Here is a 20096-nt window from a genome sequence, read left to right on the forward strand (position 1 = left end):
CAGGTGGAATTTGGTACCATAGAGAAAAACCTGGAATTTCTTCGCAGCGTATACAATGGCCAAAGCTTCTTTTTTACCTGAGAGTACCCAGTTTGAACAGGAGTCAGCATTTTTGAGGCATAAGCAATAGGCCACTTGGAGCTATGGGCATGTCTATGAGCCAGTACTGCCCCCAATCCATACTGTGAAGCATCCATTACAAGAACCAAGTGGAGACCTGGTGGGTATGTCACTAAGCAGAGCGCAGACTGCAACTTGGTTTTAAGGGTGGAAACCGCCATTTCACAAGCCAGCAACCAGCAAAACTGAGTCCATTTGCACAGCAACGCATGTAACATCTGTGATTGTTGCTGCCCTAGGCAAAAATTTATGCAAGTAGGTGACTTTGCCTAGAAAAACCTGAAGTTTTCTGACCAACATAGGGTGTGAAACCAACACACTAGCAGAAACATCTCAATGCAGCAGTTTGAGACCCTCGCAGGAAACTTCAAACCCAAGATAAATGGTAGAAGGCTGAAGAAATTGGCATTTTTCTAAATTAGACTTCAACTCGGCTGCTTGGAGGACAGAAAAGAATACAGAGATTTTGTAAATGTTCCTCAGCGGTGGCACCAGAAAAGTCGTCATCCAAATAGTTTGCACAACCTGATACTGAGGCTGTAAGTTGTCCCAAAAAAGTGTTGAAAAATAGCGGGAGCAGTGGCAACTCCAAAAGGCATCCACAAGTATGGGATATTGAAAACTAACATTCATTGTGACTCTGTATCTAAAGGGATTTGAGAATGGGCATCCGACAAGTCAATTTTTGAGAAATATTGACCACCTGATAACTTTGCAAAGAGTTTGTCTGTGTGTGGTATTGGGTTTGCATCCACTGTAGATTGTGCATTTGCAGAAACTTCAAAAGCGCTGCAGGGGCATAGATGGCCCTTCGGTTTCTTTTCTATAACTTACGGGGTAGACCATTCGCTTGATGCAATAGGCTGAAAAACACTGCATTCTGTGATGCGATCGAATTCATCTTTGACATGTTCCTTGAGTGCCACTGGCACCAGATGGGCCTGAAAAGGGAGAGGGAGAGGGAGAGGGAGGGAGGATGAACAGATGATGATATGGTAACGTGCATTTGAAAATTGTTGGCACACCCCATTCCAGGAGACTACAAAGAGGAAAACTCAGAACATGATGCATCTAACTGTGTACAAGGGACTTGTTCATACACTAAATTCACTTTATCAGAAATGGTAAAGTCAAACAACTGAAAAGCATATAATCCAGAAAGTTTCTCCATATGTGCATTATGTATAACAAGAAATGTAAGTGACTGGACTACTGACTTGTAGGTCACTGGGGCAGAGAATTGGCTGAGAATAGGAAAACTCTGTTTATTGTAATTTACTAACTTTTCTGACACAAAGAGAATTGGAGTGGAGCCCAAGTCCATGTAAGTTTATAAGTTTATCAAGGTTACCACGGCTCCTGTATCCACTTGCATGTGCTGAACTTTACAAAAAACTATAACATCAATCAAAAGCTTGTGTGGCACAACAAAAATAGCCGATACAATATATATGTCTGTATCTGCATCAGAATCATTGTGCTGCATTTTTGCATAACAAACAGAAGCAGTGTGACCTTTTTTGTTACAATTATGATAGGTAGCCTAGCATTTCCGACAGTGTGGGTGCTCATGGTTAATGAAACAATAAGGGCAGGAATGGAGTATGGATCACGTGTGTTGCTGTTTACTGGCCTGTTTACTTTCTTCATGTGGCTGCTGCTGGGAGCGAGACTGGCTGCCATAATGCTGTGATTGTGTGTGGGCTGCTGTTACCATGTCTTCCCCATGCAAACTATCTGAAACTTGGTGCAGAGAAGAGGGTTGGACTGCTGATACCTCACACCATGACCCAATTTGGTTACCCGCATCTTGCAACACTTTAATGACGGTGCAATAGCTAAAACCTCGGAGAGGGATGAATTTTCACACTGCAGGGCACACTCTAGCACCTCACTATCCTGTGCTAGAAATATGATAGCATCTTGCACAATCTGATCAGCATACGGCTCTTTATGCACATCGGACACAAAATGATGACAACTTAACCCATGGAATTGAGCTGCCCGTGACACAAAATGGCATCAGTAATCCCAAAAGCTTGAAAGTGTTGTAGGAGATGTTTCTAGTATGCATCTCATTCCTCAATGGACTCATCGTATGTAGAAAAGGGAGGCGTATAAATCGTGGAGGCTGTGGGGAGGAAACCAGCTGGAGACAGAGTGATGAGCATGCTAACTAGACAAAACAGAAGCCAATGATTGAAGTACCTGAGTTTGATTGTCCAGCACCTGTGGTTCTTGGTGCAATGCCTTGGTGAATGATTGTTATTGTTCAACCAACCGATGTAAAATGTTCTCTGTAACACCAACAGCCATTGTGAGAATAAACAAGGGATCAACCAGAGGAGAAATTTGTATCGAGAACAGGACCACACTCGTTGCTAATTGTGTTGTTGTTAGGTGTAATTACAACATGACCTTTTGACTGAACACAATTCCCTGGAAGCATTAACAACTTGAACAGAGTATTTAAGTAACATTCAATGGGAACCACAGTACTACACAGAGAGAACTGCGGCTGAGCGTAGCTTGGTTAACCTTAAACACACACACACACACACACACACACACACACACACACACACACACACACACACACACACACACACACCCCTTCGTGGATGACCTAACACTGGCTCACGCATGGCCTTTTGAAAGTGCATGCACAAATCACTGTAAGCGGAACAGAGTATTGTGCATTGCTTTCACATTTCTAGCTTTGGTAATGAGTATGAGCACTTTACAAGTGGCATATTTAGTCATGTATATGTTTTAGTGATTTATTGAATACTAGCGAATGAGAGAACAACCTATTGCATTACTTATAGAGCATTAATAGGAGAGTAACTGTCATAACACTGGATGAAACTGCATATGTCAAACTGACATTAGACTCCTCTTTGGAAACAATGTGTTCAAACCCTGGGTTGGCAATCATGGTTTAAATATTCTGATGACACTAAAATATTTTGGGTAATTGTTGTGATAAGATGCTCAACAATTGTCCAACCTCGTCCAGTTTAACTAGTGCATGTTCTGTTGACTAATATTTTGCTTCAACCTGTAAACACCTATTGTGCTATTAGTGAGTGAAGAAAATTTTGTACTTGTTCTTCTGCTTTGGTAATGTTAAATCACTTATCTCTTTCAAGAGTTAAATGTTTTTAGGATTTATCTGGATACACCTTGGAAGAGATTCACATATCCCATGCATCCAGAAGTTACTGTCATTTGAATTATCTTCTGCAAATGTATGGTCAGTCAGAAAAACAGTACTGCGGATTAGATACTACCCTAAGGAATGTGTGCATGACAGAATAGCAGATTGAGTATATGTGGGTGGCAGTCTTTTACAGATACATTTGGAGTGTTGTAAGGCATTCCATATGAAAATTAAATGCATACCAAGTATGATGAGCATACAACTACTTCATTAGCCCTTAACTAGTATGGTCATTCACAGGAACACAGTCACTCTGAAGTGATCTCACAGACCGCATTTTTATATTTTCTATATCAAACCAGAATTTTGCTGAATATATATAGTTTCTTGAAATCCTGTCGTTCATTACACTTCTTAGATGTGGACTTTGTAGAAATTTGATTTTTTTGAAAACAACACAGTATTTTAAACACTTCAACAATTAAAACAAAGCGAAATTTGGAGTATATTTTTATTTTATGAATTATGAAAATAACAGCAAATAGCTATCTACTCATACACAGATCATCATCAGAGAGATTGTATTACAAATAGGCAATATAACTAGGTGAAAAAATCCAACCTGACTTACGATAAATTGTGTGCCAAGTCATCTTTCAGTTTAAGACTCATCTTTGCAATGTAGAGCGAATATTTCAGTCCATAAGTCTATGGATGGAGAAATTTTGCCACATTTTACTTCTAAAATGACAAGTAAAAACTAAGTATGTGTTCTCATGTGCCTCTGAATCATACTTCAGTCAATTTCCTCCTGCAAACACTTCACACAGACCTTCCTGGAACACTCCAAACAAATCAGAACACCACACTGTTGACGCGGATATCTTGTTTCCCTCTTCAGATGAGGAGGGAAAAGGCACACATTTTTCGATTTTTGAATTCTTTCAGTGTCTGAGGCTCATCTTGTAAGTGAAGTATTCTTCTGATGGTGTCACTCAACTCTCATAACAAGTGTCCAATAGAAGTTGTACACTTCATATGAGGTTCAACAAGGTCTCTTGCTAGAGTCTTCATGAAGCTCAATTTCATTGTTACTTCTGCCTTTGGATAAGCTTGATGTACCACGTAACAATTTACACTGCATGCAACATCCACTAATGTGAAGAAAATAGCCAAAGGCCATCTTCTTGTCCGGCGACTTGACGAATAAGAAGCACACCTTTGGTCAAGACAGTCCACAGCACCTTTTGTTGTGTTATAAAACAGGATGATCTCAGGTTTTCCTGGTTCAGGATCATTGTTTACTGAATGGCACATAGAATAGATCAGTATTGCAGCTTTGGACTTCTTGGGCACGAAGGAAACCAGTCATGTCTTCTGTACAACTGTAAAGGGATGTCTTCACACCATGTTTCTTATTAGGTAAGAAGTTCTGTGGAATCTCCTTTTTGTTCTTTTTCAGCATACCAACGTATTTGAGACCTTTTTTTGAAAGTTCATTGACTAGTTATACTGATGAGTACCAGTTGTCACCTATAACATTTCTCCTTGTGTTTTCAATGGGTTTCACCAGTCGAAGAACAGCCTGTGTGGGAAGACTGTGACCTTTCTCATGGCTGGAAAGGGTGTGACCGTTGCTGCCTTTTCCAGAATAAATGTATGCGTTGTACAAGTAATTTGTACAAGTTTCAGTCAAACACTGAACTTTCAGGCCATACTTTGCCAGTTTGTTTGGCATGTACATTCTAAACCCACACTTTCCACGAAAAGGAACAAGCATTTTATCGACACACACTGTTGCACCTACAGAGTAGCAAAGTTGACTGTTTTTGATGATACTGAAAAAGGTTTGTGAAATTGATGTTGATTTGTCTATTTTCTTTCTTTCATCCTGGTCATCTGAATTGTCAAATCGTAATGCAGACAATAAAAACAGAAATCTTCTTAGCTAACAGTGTATCTGAAAACATCTCTGTCTGTTTCATCGGTTGCAAACAACCTGTAAACAGACTCGTTCCCCGACTTGAAAATGGCTGAATACACTAATAGAACAATTAGAGCCTTCAATTCAATGACATCAACATCTTGTAGATAGGATAAGCAATCATTAGCATACTGTGCTCTAAGCTTAGATATTTTCAAATTTGTCCATCGAATGATTTTGTCTAGAATGTCTGGTGTAAAGAATAGTTTCCATACCTCCAAAACAGCAGGGTTTTCTCAAAGACTTTTTGCCATCTGTCGCAGCCCAGGAAGCTGCAAGACAATGTTGCGTTGCCTTGTTCTTATGTTAGCTGGTGGCTGGTTTTTTGTTCATTGAAAACATCTGTTCTTACTGAAGAAGTAAGCTCCATCGTCATCAGCTGTCACACCTTCATCACTTTCAGTTTCCTGCTCTGAATTAGTGTCGTGATCACTAAATATCTCAAAATTAGGGTGATTGTCGCTGTCATCAAAGTCTTCATCCGGAGATTCAATGGGGTGATCTTGAACATCCACATCCGTCTCACAAAACACACATTGCATAGAAGGTCCAGCTTTCCCCGCCATGGAGAAACAGTAGGACATGTAGCTTGTCAAGCAATAGGAAGGTACACAGAAGAGTCCATTTGGATTTGCGGGGGTGTGAGAAATATCTCGACACACAAATCTGTAGCGGTCTAAGAGACGGTCGATAGTTGTTAAGGGTTAAGTGAAGAGGCATTTAAACACTTATGCTATTTGCCATTCACTCTTGTAAATGCAGGAGTTTTACCTGGCAGATAATATGTACTTATCTATGGAGCAGTTTGCAGACAATAGTGTTGCGTATAGAAAAGTGTCATTGATAGGAAATTGTTGAAAAAAATGCAGATACATTTGAAGTTGATCAGTGCCTGTGCAGAGTTTGGGAACAGATTTTATATCTAAAGATCTATATTTTATTTAAGTAAATGAAAATGTCCCATGTTGTTTGAGGATGAAATCATTGATAAGCCTCTTAGATCACAACCATTAAGTATTTAGTAGTGCCTGTCCAGAACAAGTAAGGGTGGAGAGGCCACTTGAATCCAGCTATCTGGAAAGCAGATTCCAGACTGAGATTTATTGTAGGAATTGTAAGGAAGTGTAATTCACACACAAAGAGAACACTTAAAAAATCCTTGGTTGGCCAGTTCCTGGGGATTTTTTAATGGTCTGGCACCTTTACCACGTTGAATTGAAAGAAAAATATCAAAGAAGACCAGCAAGCTTTTTCACTGGTTCATTTAGGCAGCATGATGGCGCTACAAATTTACTGAAAAAAACTGCAGTTGGATACACTACAAGAAAGACATAGTTCATGATGTAGCTATACTTACATATTCCAAAATCTCATTTTCCAGTACATTTCAAAAGATATATACTTTCTAAAAATACATCTTATGGCCTGACTGTGACAGCAGAATTAGAGAAATTAATGGAGCACAGATGTAAATGTAATAGGGAGAAAAATAGCATTTCACCAAATGCTATGCGTGTAAGACCTAACAGCATATTCCCTTTTGTAATTTTTGAAAAATTTAATAAACAACACACTGAATATCAATCAGATTTTACAGTAGATGTCTAGTAGTAGAATAAAATATTTTGAATTGTGTATGTTACAGTGTATCACTGGAGCCATACGACACAGACCTTATGGCCCGTGAGTTCTTGCTTCAGTTCTCTGGCCAAGCTTTCACAGTTGGTCAACAGTTGGCATTTAGTTTTCAAGATAAAAAGCTACTGGGACTTGTAGTGAAAAGCCTTGAAGGTATGTTAATTTTTACACTGTCTTCTATAATAGCAGTTTCATCTGGATTTCCAATTTTCCATTTATGCAATTCCAAAAACATAAGTGTGAAGTGTGGATGATTCATTCGAAAATAAAATTACAAAGTGTTGTCATAAAGTTTTGAGGTTGTAATGGGAAAGGAAGTGGAAATTTTACTGAATGAAATCTCTACTGTTTCTTAGCACTAAGTGACTGTATGATGTCCCTTAATCTGAGCCATGAAACTGAAATATCTTTGATCTTGTGGTATTAGTGTAAGAACATTGAAAATATCGAAGGAAACCTAACAGTGGCCATATGTAGAGATAATTGGTGGGGTGGCATTCACACTAAATATTATTTGTGCCAAACCTGTCTGTATTACTTTCAAGGGCAGGCCTATTGCAATATCTTTTCATTGCCCAATCTGACGTTGCTTCTCTTACTCAACCTAAACAATGTTTTGCACGCTCCTTTGACACGTCATCGCAAAGTACATTACGTGTTTAATTTTCATTTTTAAAAACAATTCCACTTCCTTTATTGTGAACCAGGAATGAATCTTTATACTACATGTTTAATTTATTCTGTGTATTTCTAGTGACCTGTGCTGATAACTATAGTAAGTTCTGTGTGGAGAAAGACTTTTGTCAGATTATTTGCCAAGCTGAACATCCAGGATACTATGAGAAAATAGTAGTGTAGAATATAACAGGATTAAGTTTTGATTTTTTTGTCTTCATAATGTGACTGTCAAATGTATTTTTCAGCTGCTGACTTGAATGCTATCAAAGCTGGCCAGGATGCTAAACCGAAGAAAACCAGGCTGGGAAGATGCTTAGGTGACACAATTGTCCAGTTTGAGAAGGCAGAAAATTCTTCTCTTAATCTAGTTGGAAAAGCCAAAGGGTATGTGTTTAATTTCTTCTGTCGCCATTCAGTGTGTGTGTGTGTGTGTGTGTGTGTGTGTGTGTGTGTGTGTGTGTGTGTGTGCTGCATTATTGTAACTGTTACTTACATTGTTGTAACCCATTGTTTCCAACTCGTGGTATTAAGAGTAATGTGTTCCCTTATAACTCTGAAGAATGTGTGGCTCTACAGCTCTTTTTACAATATTCTAGTTTTTTGTCCAACTCATCTAGCAAATACCATAAATTTTACTGTGTATGTGACCTACTCTTTCACTTTCTCCAATGTTTCTTTGACCGTATGTCCCAAAGATTTCAACTTCATCTCAGTATTTACCTTTCCAAAAGCAGTTTAGCTTTTTTTTAAACAAAACCTGTTTTGAATATTTTTCAGTCTCCAAACCAAAATTTCAAAAGAATTGTTTCTTGTAACATTAAATTTCTCCACACCCATATAAGGCTGTTGTAAGTAGAAGTCTCTGCCATTCTTGCTCGAAATGAAAGTTTTCTTTTTCTCAATTTGTTTTGGTTAAATCAGACTTTCAAGGCACTATCCTCCTCACAGGAATTACTTGTCAAGGGCTAAAGTAATGTTGTGGATTAGTTGGGTTGGGTTGGGTTGTTTTGGGGAAGGAGACCAGACAGCGAGGTCATTGGTCTCATCAGGTTAGGGAAGGATGGGGAAGGAAGTCGGCCGTGCCGTTTCAGGGGAACCATCCCAGCATTTGCCTGGAGTGATTTAGGGAAATCACGGAAAACCTAAATCAGGATGGCCGGACGCGGGATTGAACCGTCGTCCTCCCGAATGCGAGTCCAGTGTCTAACCACTGCGCCACCTCACTCGGTTTGTGGATTAGTGTTAACTACCATATCCAAAGATCTGGTTTCACTATTTGGTTTGTCCATGGATTTTTTTCTGCTTATGCTGGTCCACAGTGGATTTTTTGCAGAAACCAGAGTAGGTTCTGATGTGCTAAACATGAATATCATGATTAAAAATGTCTCCTAGCTCAGGGTTACAAGTGAGATGGGACTTTGTCTCACTTACATTTCTACCATAATCAACAGAACATACACATTAATTGAACTTACGTAGTTCATTCATGCCGTTTCTTTGCCTTCCTCTTGTTGATAGCATATGGCGTATTTATCTGTGGAATCTAGTAGAAATCAGCCAGCATAGCAGTACTCCACTATGCCGTGAACCACTTTTCCATGAGAGAAATGTCCTGGTGCAGCCACTTGCTGTTCTCATCACTGAATGCACTACAGTTCTCTGGAAACACTTTGAGGCAGGAGTAAAGGAGGTGCATCTTCAGGGTCATGTTGCAGCCAATTACCGTATAAGTATAAATGAGTTCATCTGCAAGGTCCCTGTAATTTTCAGCTCTCCTGTTACCCAAGAACAAACAATGTTGTCGCATTACAAGCTTGCAGCTTGATCAGGGATTATAGTGGACTCAGTGTGTGTCCTCCAACATCTGGCATACCAGTGGGCCAGTGAATACCCCCATGTCTCCTTTGTGATCTTCTCTGTGCTGAGTCATGGCAATTTCTTACACAAATACTGAAATCCCGCTTCATTCCTGTGGTCAGCCTTAACAACTACTATAATGAGTCCCAACTTGAAATGCAATGGTGGAAGAACAATTTTGTTAAGAGTTCACTATAGGTTCTTTGACAATATTTTTTGACCTATGCACCAGAGCTGTCGGTGGAGGTAATTCTCTCTGTGTGTAGTGTTCTTCTCATGTGTGACTTTTCCACTTGCTCAAATAGTAGCAATACTTGGTGTATCCCCCTTGCACTCTCAAAAAATTGCATTGACTTTCAAATCTCCACGTACCAGCGATTCACGCTTAGTGTAATTCATTTTACAATGGATCTTAACATGGTGTAAATGTCTTTAGCTGTGGCAGCATATGCGGTAGGGATGGATGGGCTTTCATTACCATTGTGTAACAGTACTGGCTTCAGGCTTGTTTTTGAGCCTTCTATAGTGAGTCTCCACTCATCTGGCTTGTCTGTAATGTTCAGGTCTTCCAACAAACCATCAGTGCCACTGCAGAATGTAATGTCATCTTCATTACTGAAATTACACTCGAGCTTTTTCTGATGCTCCTGAAGCACAGACAAAATGTACTGGCCAGTGGGGAGATTACACTGCAACAATCATGAGGCCAAGAGTCCAGCTTTATGGTTTGGAAGATCTAAATCTGTAAACAGATCACTAAGTTTACACTGTGTGATTTTGTTTGGTTCTCAAGACGATGTTGTTGTACATGTTGGGTCAGTATCACTGGCAGATGATTGCACTTTTTTGGCTGATGTGTCAGTTCACCATCATCAGTACTGCTTGATGGTGGTACACATGAGGGAACAGGATGTGGCAATCCTTTGCTATGAGCCACAGGCCAAATGATAGATGGGATGCCAGGACATTGAATTCCTCTTCGTCTTTGTATTGACTCAATACGAAAATAACAATCTGAAGCGCGATGTGTGGATTTGTGCCAAATTGCAAGTACACCAACCTTTATGCAGATGTTTTACCATGCATCCAAGCATTCAGTGCTGACGAACATAAGTTGCAACATAAGCGTGGAGCCACAATTTATCTTTGTCTCCCAACTTGACACCTGAAATCAAAGGCATATGCTTGTTTCACTGCTTTAGTCAATGATCACCTTCATGAACCACAAATAACATCATCTCAGATGTTACAAGCTATCGGGTTTGTCATTGCAGGTGCAGGGCTTTTTTGTGGGAGTATACACATGCACAATAACACAATTCATCAGTTTCAACACTTTACCACTCATATATTCACTGCCAACCATAACGACACTCATTCCAGTAACAAGAGAACTAATGTAGCACAAGAGCAGGCAGCCATGACAAACGACAATTAAAATTGTGTCTTGTTTCTATGTTGTACAAGGTTTTAATGACTGGTTGGTGTAACATGACTGGATGGTGTAAAGCAGTGTTGCCAAATTGTACTGGAAACTCACTCACAGCAGAGGAACCCTTCTCACAATGTCTTAGCATGCAACTTTTAAAATGTTCCATAAGTGAGTCTGTGCAGCATAAACACCTTATTTACTTGTAACCTTGAGCTAGGAGACACTTTTAACCTTAATATTAAGTGTTCAGCACATCTGCTTCTTTCACTTCTAACAGTGATTTGTGTAAGTAAAAATTGCTGAGTTATATTGTGATTTGTGTCCACATTTGATTGTGGATTGCTCTAAAACTTCCTGGCTCAGATGGTTTAATAATTGTAAGAAGGAAAGAGCATACCACCTTCAATAGCACCATGGTGTTCAAACCATCCTTTGGGCTGATGACAGCTTTACCCATATTTTTCAATTTTCTTGGAGGCATCTATGTGTGTCTTGATACTAATTTCAGTCCCTGATGGTAAAATTATTCTTTTTGATGTAGTATTCTTTGTGTTACTAGTGTTATCATCAGCTTATCTAAAGTTATTGATTAATTGAGCTCAAATTTTAATTTCATGTTCCATGCCAGTCCATTCTACATCTCTCACTGTTAATTCTCCACGTAAATCAGGAACCCAGAGATAGCATAAACCCTTTTCTGATGTTTCATTATGTTCTCTTTTCTAAATATTCGTTTTTTTTACTGTAAATATTTCATTTATGTATTGGCTTCTATGAAGATATCAGTTGCTCTGGTATCTGTGTAAGCCAACATACTTCAAACAATTTGGAGTATTTTAAATCATAAAATGCACCACTGGTGTCTGTGAAGCACACGTACAGGAATTACTATGAGTTTTTTTAAACACAGAAGTTAATATTTTGTCAGTAGTTTTTTCTTTCTTCGACTTGCTTGTGTATATGTCAGTTGTTCATCTACATGTGATTAGAGTATTTTCTTGATTTCTGCATATTTTACTGATGTGTAAAGTCTGTCAATATTCAGTAATATTAACAAATTGCGTTGCTTCTTTTAGGATTGATCATCTAGATGGTCATTGTCTAGTCTGTAGACCAAATACAACTGTTTCAAACTTTATTCCAAAGTTATATTAGCCATCACTTGTTTGAGTATGTGGTGCTCTACTATAGACAGAATGGAGGATGTGTAACAACACAACCCATATCCGAATAAGCACACAATTTATCCTCGCATAGTTAGTACAACAAAGGGACATCTGCACTGCTTGAAGTCATTACACAAATACAAAAACTGTCAGCTTGCTCACACATGGTCTCAGCTGACCGTGTGTGATATTGTTTGTCACGGAGTTCCCACAGAGCCCCCCCTCGCTCTCTTTCCCTTGTGCGGAGCACGGAGAGGGTACGTGTGTGCAGTGCGGAGGTGGTGAGATGACATGGAGGTGGAGAGGTCCTCAGGGCACTGTGGGGAAATGATGGGTGTGTTGGTATCTCCTGCAGAACCAGTGTATGTCACACGTTGTACAGGTAATATTCATGAAGATGTGTGGACACATGGTGGGGCAGCCGAAGCGTGACTGCATGGTGGTGTTGGTGTGGTGGAGAGGTCACTTGGGCCATGTGGAGCCAGTGAAGGTGTGAGAGCTGAAGGGGTGGTTGAGCAGTTGTGACAGTGAGGAGACTATTGGCAGACAAGCGGTAAGTGAGAGTGATCCTATCAACATCGGCGGTGTCTTAATGGTTGTTTTGAAATGACAGGTGATAGTTGTCTGCTGTCAGGTGATCTGAATGCTCCCGTCGACAAGTAGTTCATTGTCAGTCAACTTGTGATTATGGTCTTCAGAGAGAAAATCTTGAACATAAGCTCGGCGTATGTCACCAGGAGGGGACGAGTCATAAGCCAATTTAGTGAAGGGTGTTGGTTAGAGATCACCACCTGCTAAAGCTTCTTGCAGAGTCCGTGCTGGCTTAATGCAACTGACAGACAGTCAGTGTCTTAGGTTTCCCATGTAATAGTATGTCAAAGGTACAGTCATCCCTTCGAAGTTCCATTTGGGGGTCCGAGTATGGGGTTCGAAGGTTGGTCAGATTGTGTCACTGTGTAACTCCACAAACTTGCAGAGCCTTGTGGAGGAAATGAACAAGAACTTGAAAAGTACACCATCAATAAAGTACTACCATGTTTGAACACCAATCTTAATTCCATATGGCATGAGCATAAACTCAAACAAGCCTAATGGTGTGATAATATCTGTATTTTGGATATCGGCAAGGGACATAGGGGTGTGCAGAACAGTGACGTTTGCCAGATAATGAGTTAAGTCCAGGATTTTGGGGATTGGGTGGCTTTGCAGTACACTATGACCACTGAGAACTCTTAATCACCACTCAACCTGACACATCAGTCTCTTTTGCGAACTAATTAGATGGGTGAAGCCCGGTAACAGTCAGAGGGCTCTATGATGCTAGCCAATGTGGGAGTTAATCTGCTGCTGCCTTAGTGGCCCTGACTCAATGGGCAGTAGGTTATTTGGTCTGTGATGTACTGGGGAGGGGAGTTAGTGATTATCATATGAACAGTTCAGTTTGCAGTAGGGCACTGCACAAACAAGTCTTGTGGGGAAGAGCTCAGGCACATCAAAGGGAAGACAAGTGAAAAGTGCAGTAATGGCCTTTGTAGTGCAGATGGTGCTGATGCTGTAGTTGTATCTGCAGATGACAGTAAAGCTTCGCAATTGGGTCGGTGCAGGGAAACAAAACATATGTTGGAATCGGGCGGAGATGGTCAATGAAGATGACCAAGGCAGTGCTGCGCCACTAGGAGTTCCTCCTCAACTTGGTGAATTCTGCACTGGATAGTAGAATTTTTCTGTTGCAGATAGGTGTTTGTCACGTGTAAGGCAAAATAGAGCTGCAGTTTCTGAATGCGATAAATGGTGTGAAGTCCTGAACGCACTGGTGGCCATTGGGCATTCTGGTGAGTGGCGGAAGCAGTTGCATAAGCTCCCACTGTGGCTGCAGTCCTGCTGCAGCTGTAAGTCATGTTCAATGACGTTCTTTGTGCTGGTCTGCTGAGGGGTGAGACTGACAACACCTGACAGAGCAGCCACTAGTAGTGAGTCAAAACACTGTTGTAAGGGTCAGGACCCATACGTAAGTTTTGTAGGAAGTCTCCACCTATCACTGGCTGACTAACACCCATAACTCTCAATGTTGAGGTGAGAACAAAATCAAAACCCACATCCAGCATATGGGTCTGAGATCCACAGACTCAGATTATGGAGTCATTTGCTACACAAAGCTTGAGGGATGAGTAGGCAGGTGTCGGTGATATGGAAGAGGGTTCCAAAGTACTGACTGCTGAGCTGCTCAATGAGGAAGTGTCTGTCCCTGATGCAGTGGAGAATGAAGAGCCTGTTGCTGTGATAGTGAGGTGGCAGAGAACCATTGCCATCTTGTCTAGGCAGATGAGGTATCCCGTACAGTTCAGTGCCCCTTCTGCAAACTATGCCTAGAGTTTGGGATGTTGTATGGCAAATGACAGTTGTGGGTATAGTCAGCGAATCGTGTGGTACCAGCAGAAGTGGTTCTGGACAGGTATCATTGGTGAATGGGTGGGGGTTGGTTGGGGTGGTGCACAGGTCATCACTCCTGCTGGCAGCAGTGATGTCAAGGCCAGCAGAGGCCAGAAGACATTAGGTTGGCTCGTGGTAGGTAGGAGGTCAGTTGTGCTCCTGCTGCAGTTGTAAGTCACATCCAATACCACTGTTGTCAGTCAATGTTTAATAATGGAAAATATACGTCCACATGTAGGAGATGTGTGTCTAATGACTCTTGCTCGTGAGTGATTGTGGCCAGTCAAATTTGTGGGAGTGCTTGAAAACCCATAATGGCCATATTGTGTGACCGGGCATGAGGTGCAGATCAGTGAGTGCATAACTGGTGCCTCAATTGCGACAGTCATGTCCTTTAAATGATCATCATGAATGACGTGGTGTAACTGATCTTCCAGGGAGTGGCTGAGGCAATGGGAGATATGTTTTGTTACACATGAACCTGATGCTCTTCTCCCTTCTCCTTCCAATAGCTGGTATTAGTTTTGTTCGTATTTAAAATTGCCTTCCTTTGTTTTATGAAAGAATCAGAATGGAATAATCTTTTTAAAATTAATCCAGGGAAAAAGTAATGTAACACAACTATTTTAAAGCTTTGAGTAACATTATTATTACATATATGCACTGATAGAAAATCCAAACTGATTATAATATTCATTTGAAAATAGATCAAAATGTGCCAAGCAAAAGAGGCACTGAGTAGTATGTGTTACTGGGATTGTGCCTGTTTGCTTCTTGCTGCTTCTGTTTGATGTTAAGTAATATTGCATTTTAGAGTCAGCATTTACTTCAATGCAGTTACTGAAAGTTTAGCTCTTCTTGTCAGTAATTTGTAACTTCCTGAAACACATGCTTCAATTTAGCTTCTTCTAAAGAAAATCTGTAACTCAATGTTATGGGTCAGTTACTCAGATCATGGTTGCTCCTTTCTCCTTTGTACTTAATTGTGTTACAAGTGAGATGAGTGAATTTAAAGACAGAACTTCCATGAAAATTGTAGAGTTTTTTATGTGGCATTCGCTATTTATTCTACATATAGAAGGCATTGAATGTTGCCTGGAAACACAAGGCACTTGGAAAGCATTGTTAATGTAACTACAAATGACTAGACAGAGTGTTTTTAATCTCTCACAGGAATGTGGCATCAAATAGCATGGTTCGTATGGTTCTGAGTCCTCATTTATGTGATATGGTGAAAGGAACAGATAAAATGAGCTGCACTGAGTCACTGTTAGGGTTCCGAGTAATATAGTGTGGGTATTACATAGTTCTAGTTCAGTGTATACACAAAATAGTATAGAGTGCATCTTAATGTAGTTAAGAAAAGTCATTTCTTCTAGCGTGCATGCGTGTGTGTGTGTGTGTGTGTGTGTGTGTGTGTGTGTGTGTGTGTGTGTGTGTGTGGTGTTGTTAAGCTATTGTTATTGTGAGAGTTATCTAAATTGAATGAATTAATGTAAATATTGTGGGTAAAGTCATTAAAGAAGTATTATATTTGGATATGAGATTGAATTTGAGTGTACACCTCAGTTGTGTAACCAGGAGAAAATTGATTTATGAGTGTAAAGATGCAGATGGGACATAGAGAAAAATAAAGATGTATGGGCACTGGAGGTAAAAAAGTTACCTAGGAATAAGTGTTTTGATCCAGACTTTGGAGTGATTTCCCTTTCTCTCCAGCACATTTATATTTTTCCTTCACTTTTTCTTTCCCATTGTTCTTCTCTGTAGTAAACTGATAACATTACTGTTGCTGAAACATTTAGATAACAAATTGAAACTGCTACTTGCTTAACATTGTGTATATATTTGAAAAAATGTTCAGTATTTGGCCAGGAATAGTTAAATGTTTTTGGAATTGTTTGTACAAAATTATGACAAGTCTTGACAAAATTTTCCACATACTAGTGTGGCAGACATTTGTTACTACACTGTCCAGTCATATTAATGTGGCCAGCGACTATGTTAGATGTTAATATGCAGTACCTACTCAGTTGGCAGCACTTGCAGTTGTGGGTGTATAAAGTGAGTTGGGGGAGAGGGAGCGGACAACAGTATCATATTGTGGAAACGGAATGATTTATCTGATGTTCAAAAGGACATGATCATTGGCTTTTGGACAAAGTATTTCCCAAACAGCTAAGTCTGTAAACTGTTCAGATGCCACCATGGTTAAAGTATACTGCGCGTGGCGAAACGGCACTGTCCTAGACTGGCACAGAGGCAACTGTGGTGCACCACAGGATGTAGATGATTGTGGTGAATGATAGCTGTGAGATGTGTACAGATGAATAGATTTATAAGTGTTGAACAACTGAATGAATGCTCAAATGAACAAAGGAGCTACCAACCATGTTGACTGCTTTTCATTTGCGACAAAGGCTGGAATTTGCATGGCAGTAACGCAACTGGGCATCCACTAAGTGGCGACAGGTGGCCTCCTCAGATGAATAACATTTTATGCTCCATTGGACAGATCACTTCTACATCTACATCTACATCCATACTCCGCAAGCCACCTGACGGTGTGTGGCGGAGGGTACCCTGAGTACCTCTATCACTGTTTGCATGTGCAACATAAAAGATTTGAAAGTGAACACCCTGAATACTTTATGGTCCGGTGAATTTTTTCATGCCATTCCCTTGGTAATCTTGTCATTCTGGAAGGCACAGTGGATCAACACAGGTATGTATGTATCCTTGGGGACCATGACCACCCCCACACACAATCGATACAATGGTATCTGCCAGCAGGACGAAGCAATGTGTCACACAATCTGCAGTGTACATTGTTTGAAGAGCACCAGGTGAGTTTAATGTACTCCCCTCGCCACTAAGTTTCCCAGATTTAAACCCAATTGAGAATCTGTGGGGCCATGCCAATAGGGCTGTTCGCACCCTGGATCCTCAATTGAGAAACTTAGTACAGCTGGCCATGGCAATGGAGTCAGCATGGCTCCACGTCCTTGTTGGTACCTTCCAGAAGATCATGGACACCATTCCCGCATATCTCGCAGCGGTCTGTGCTGCAAAAGATGATTATAGAGGCTTTCGGAAGATGGTCACATTAATGTGACTGGTCAGTGTAGCAAAGAAATGTCTGTTGGTGGCTTAATCCATTGTTATATTTAATACCATACCCAGCATGGTTCAATGACCTCAAAGAGAAGCAAACACATTACAAATAAGGATACTTTATTACATCAGCTCAAGCTGAGATTCCTGCATTATAAAGTATCTGTGCACATTTAGAGAAGATCAGCATGTGAGCAGCTAATCTACAGTTCCAGTCACTGTGCTGAAATTGAAAATTGGCGTCACTCACGCTTGTGTGTGTGTGTGTGTGTGTGTGTGTGTGTGTGTGTGTGTAATACTGGTATGCAAGAATAGGTTGCTGTTTCCTTATCTGTTTGTTTGGTAGTTAAATGTAAATTTGTTGGATAGAAAGTCTAAGAGTATAATGTGGTACTGAATAGACCATTCACAGCAAATTAGCTTGACATTAATTACCTGAAAAATTCGGACAATTAACATTAATTTTAAAATAAATGTAAATTATATTGTATGCAATAGTGATAATATCAAATAGTAGTACGTGTGGTGATGATTAAATATCTCTCTCTCTCTCTCTCTCTCTCTCTCTCTCTCTCTCTCTCTCACTCACACACACACACACACACACACACACACACACACACACACACTCTGGAATATTTTCTACTACTTTGTGTCATGCAAGAGTCACAGTCACAGTCATTTCTCAGATGGAGTGAAGTACTTTAATAGACTTCAGGAGGCTCTTAAATTGTAAATAATGAAAGTGACTAGAATAAAATAATTTCTTACTGACTATTAGTAGTGTTCATATATTATCTTTCTGTTTACAGTAAACAGCCACGGCAGTCTATTATCAACCCAGACTGGGATTTTCAGAAAATGGGAATTGGTGGTCTGGATAAAGAATTCAATGCTATATTCAGACGAGCTTTCGCATCACGTGTTTTTCCTCCAGAAGTGGTTGAACAATTAGGTAAATACTACATACTTGCCATGTTCATTACCTATAAATTGATTGTGAAATTTTTCTGCAGCATTTACACTGATAGCATCATTGAGTTAAGAACGCCGGCCGGAGTGGCCAAGCAGTTCTAGGCGCTTCAGTCTGGAACCACGCGACTGCTACGGTCGCAGATTCGAATCCTGCCTCGGGCATGGATGTGTGTGATGTCCTTAGGTTAGTTAGGTTTAAGTAGCTCTAAGTTCTAGGGGACTGATGACCTCAGAAGTAAAGTCCCATAGTGCTCAGAGCCAATTTATTTATTTATTTATTTATTTTTAAGTTAAGAACAGAAGAGGATGCTGCATTCTAGTGTAATTAAAAATAGTTGAGAGCCTAATCATATCTCGTGCGGTACAAGGTTATACTGTAAATCAGGAATACAGGTTTTAATCAGATTGATGATTGGTTGATGGATTTACACAGGGAGACTAAAGAGTGATATTAACCCACTGTTATCCACACTGAAACTATGCTTGTTGTGTGGTTTCTCTTCCTGTGATTTTAGTAAAGCCAGCCAGTACCTATAGAGTAGTAGATCTTTTTCTAATTCTTCATTAGACACAACTTCTTCAGGAATTAATGACCCAAATATGCTGTGTTTTTTTGGCTTTCAACACTTCACATTTCAAGATTCGACGTGGTCCAGTTTGATCCCCCTCACTGTGCAGCCTGCATTTAGGAACTTCTTTCTCTTTCTTTATACAAGTTATGTTTACAGATATTCTTTCAAAATATGACTTCAGTATCATTAGCATAGCATGTTTCTGTATTATTCCAATGTTCTGTGTGCTGCCTCGTAATCCGTCTATGTAGATTTATTTTTACCATCACCATAGTGAAGGTTGGGACAGGTTCTGGTCCTACAGATGGAGTCATCACACTTTTCCTGGCCAGCATATCAGCCTCTTCATTGTAACTGATTACTGAGTACCTGGGGACCTACAGTGAGTTTACCCTGTTGCTTTCCTGTAATCCTACAAGGGCTTCATGGTATTCTGCAATCATCTTTGAGCTCGTTGCAGGAACTAATAGAGATTTCAGGATTACTTGGCTGTCTGAATGGAATTGGATGCCACAATCCTTTCAGCACTATGCAAATTCTGCTCTGTGCACAGTCAGACAGGGATTATCTCCACCTGGAATAATGTGGCAAACTTCCATATAGAGACTGCTCTCTATTCTAGTTTGTACATCATACACCCTGGCCCCAATGCCCTCATCTGTTTTGAGGCTACCAATAAACGAGACTGTCTCCTGAGCAGTATTGAGGTTTGTTCTTCCATTATTCCTTTCTTCCAGTTGTTACCTTGAAAGGTTTACTGAACCAGCTGGAAGTTGTTGTATAATCAGCCGGCATATCACTGACCATTCTTATATTTACCTCATTCACTATATTGGTGTGGGATTCGGAATTTCATAAAGGTTTCAAGTTATTTCCTATTCTTAAACTATATGCCTCTGCTGCTGCTGCTGCTGCTGCTGCTGCTGCCTCCATTGTGTAATTGAAGCTGGTGTCCATCCCAGCAGTG

General features: G+C 40.2%; 1 protein-coding gene across 1 annotated transcript in view; it reads left to right on the forward strand.

Annotated features, from left to right (window-relative positions):
• The window catches only part of LOC124555553 (vesicle-fusing ATPase 1), a 92577-nt gene that overhangs the window by 37098 nt on the left and 35383 nt on the right, over positions 1–20096 (forward strand). Inside the window, exons 4-6 of the mRNA XM_047129508.1 lie at positions 6913–7058; positions 7829–7967; positions 18395–18537. Of these exons, the coding sequence (XP_046985464.1) occupies positions 6913–7058; positions 7829–7967; positions 18395–18537 (428 nt within the window). The remainder of the gene's footprint in view (positions 1–6912; positions 7059–7828; positions 7968–18394; positions 18538–20096) is intronic.

This window comes from Schistocerca americana, chromosome X, assembly GCF_021461395.2.
Source record: "Schistocerca americana isolate TAMUIC-IGC-003095 chromosome X, iqSchAmer2.1, whole genome shotgun sequence".
Taxonomy (NCBI): domain Eukaryota; kingdom Metazoa; phylum Arthropoda; class Insecta; order Orthoptera; family Acrididae; genus Schistocerca; species Schistocerca americana.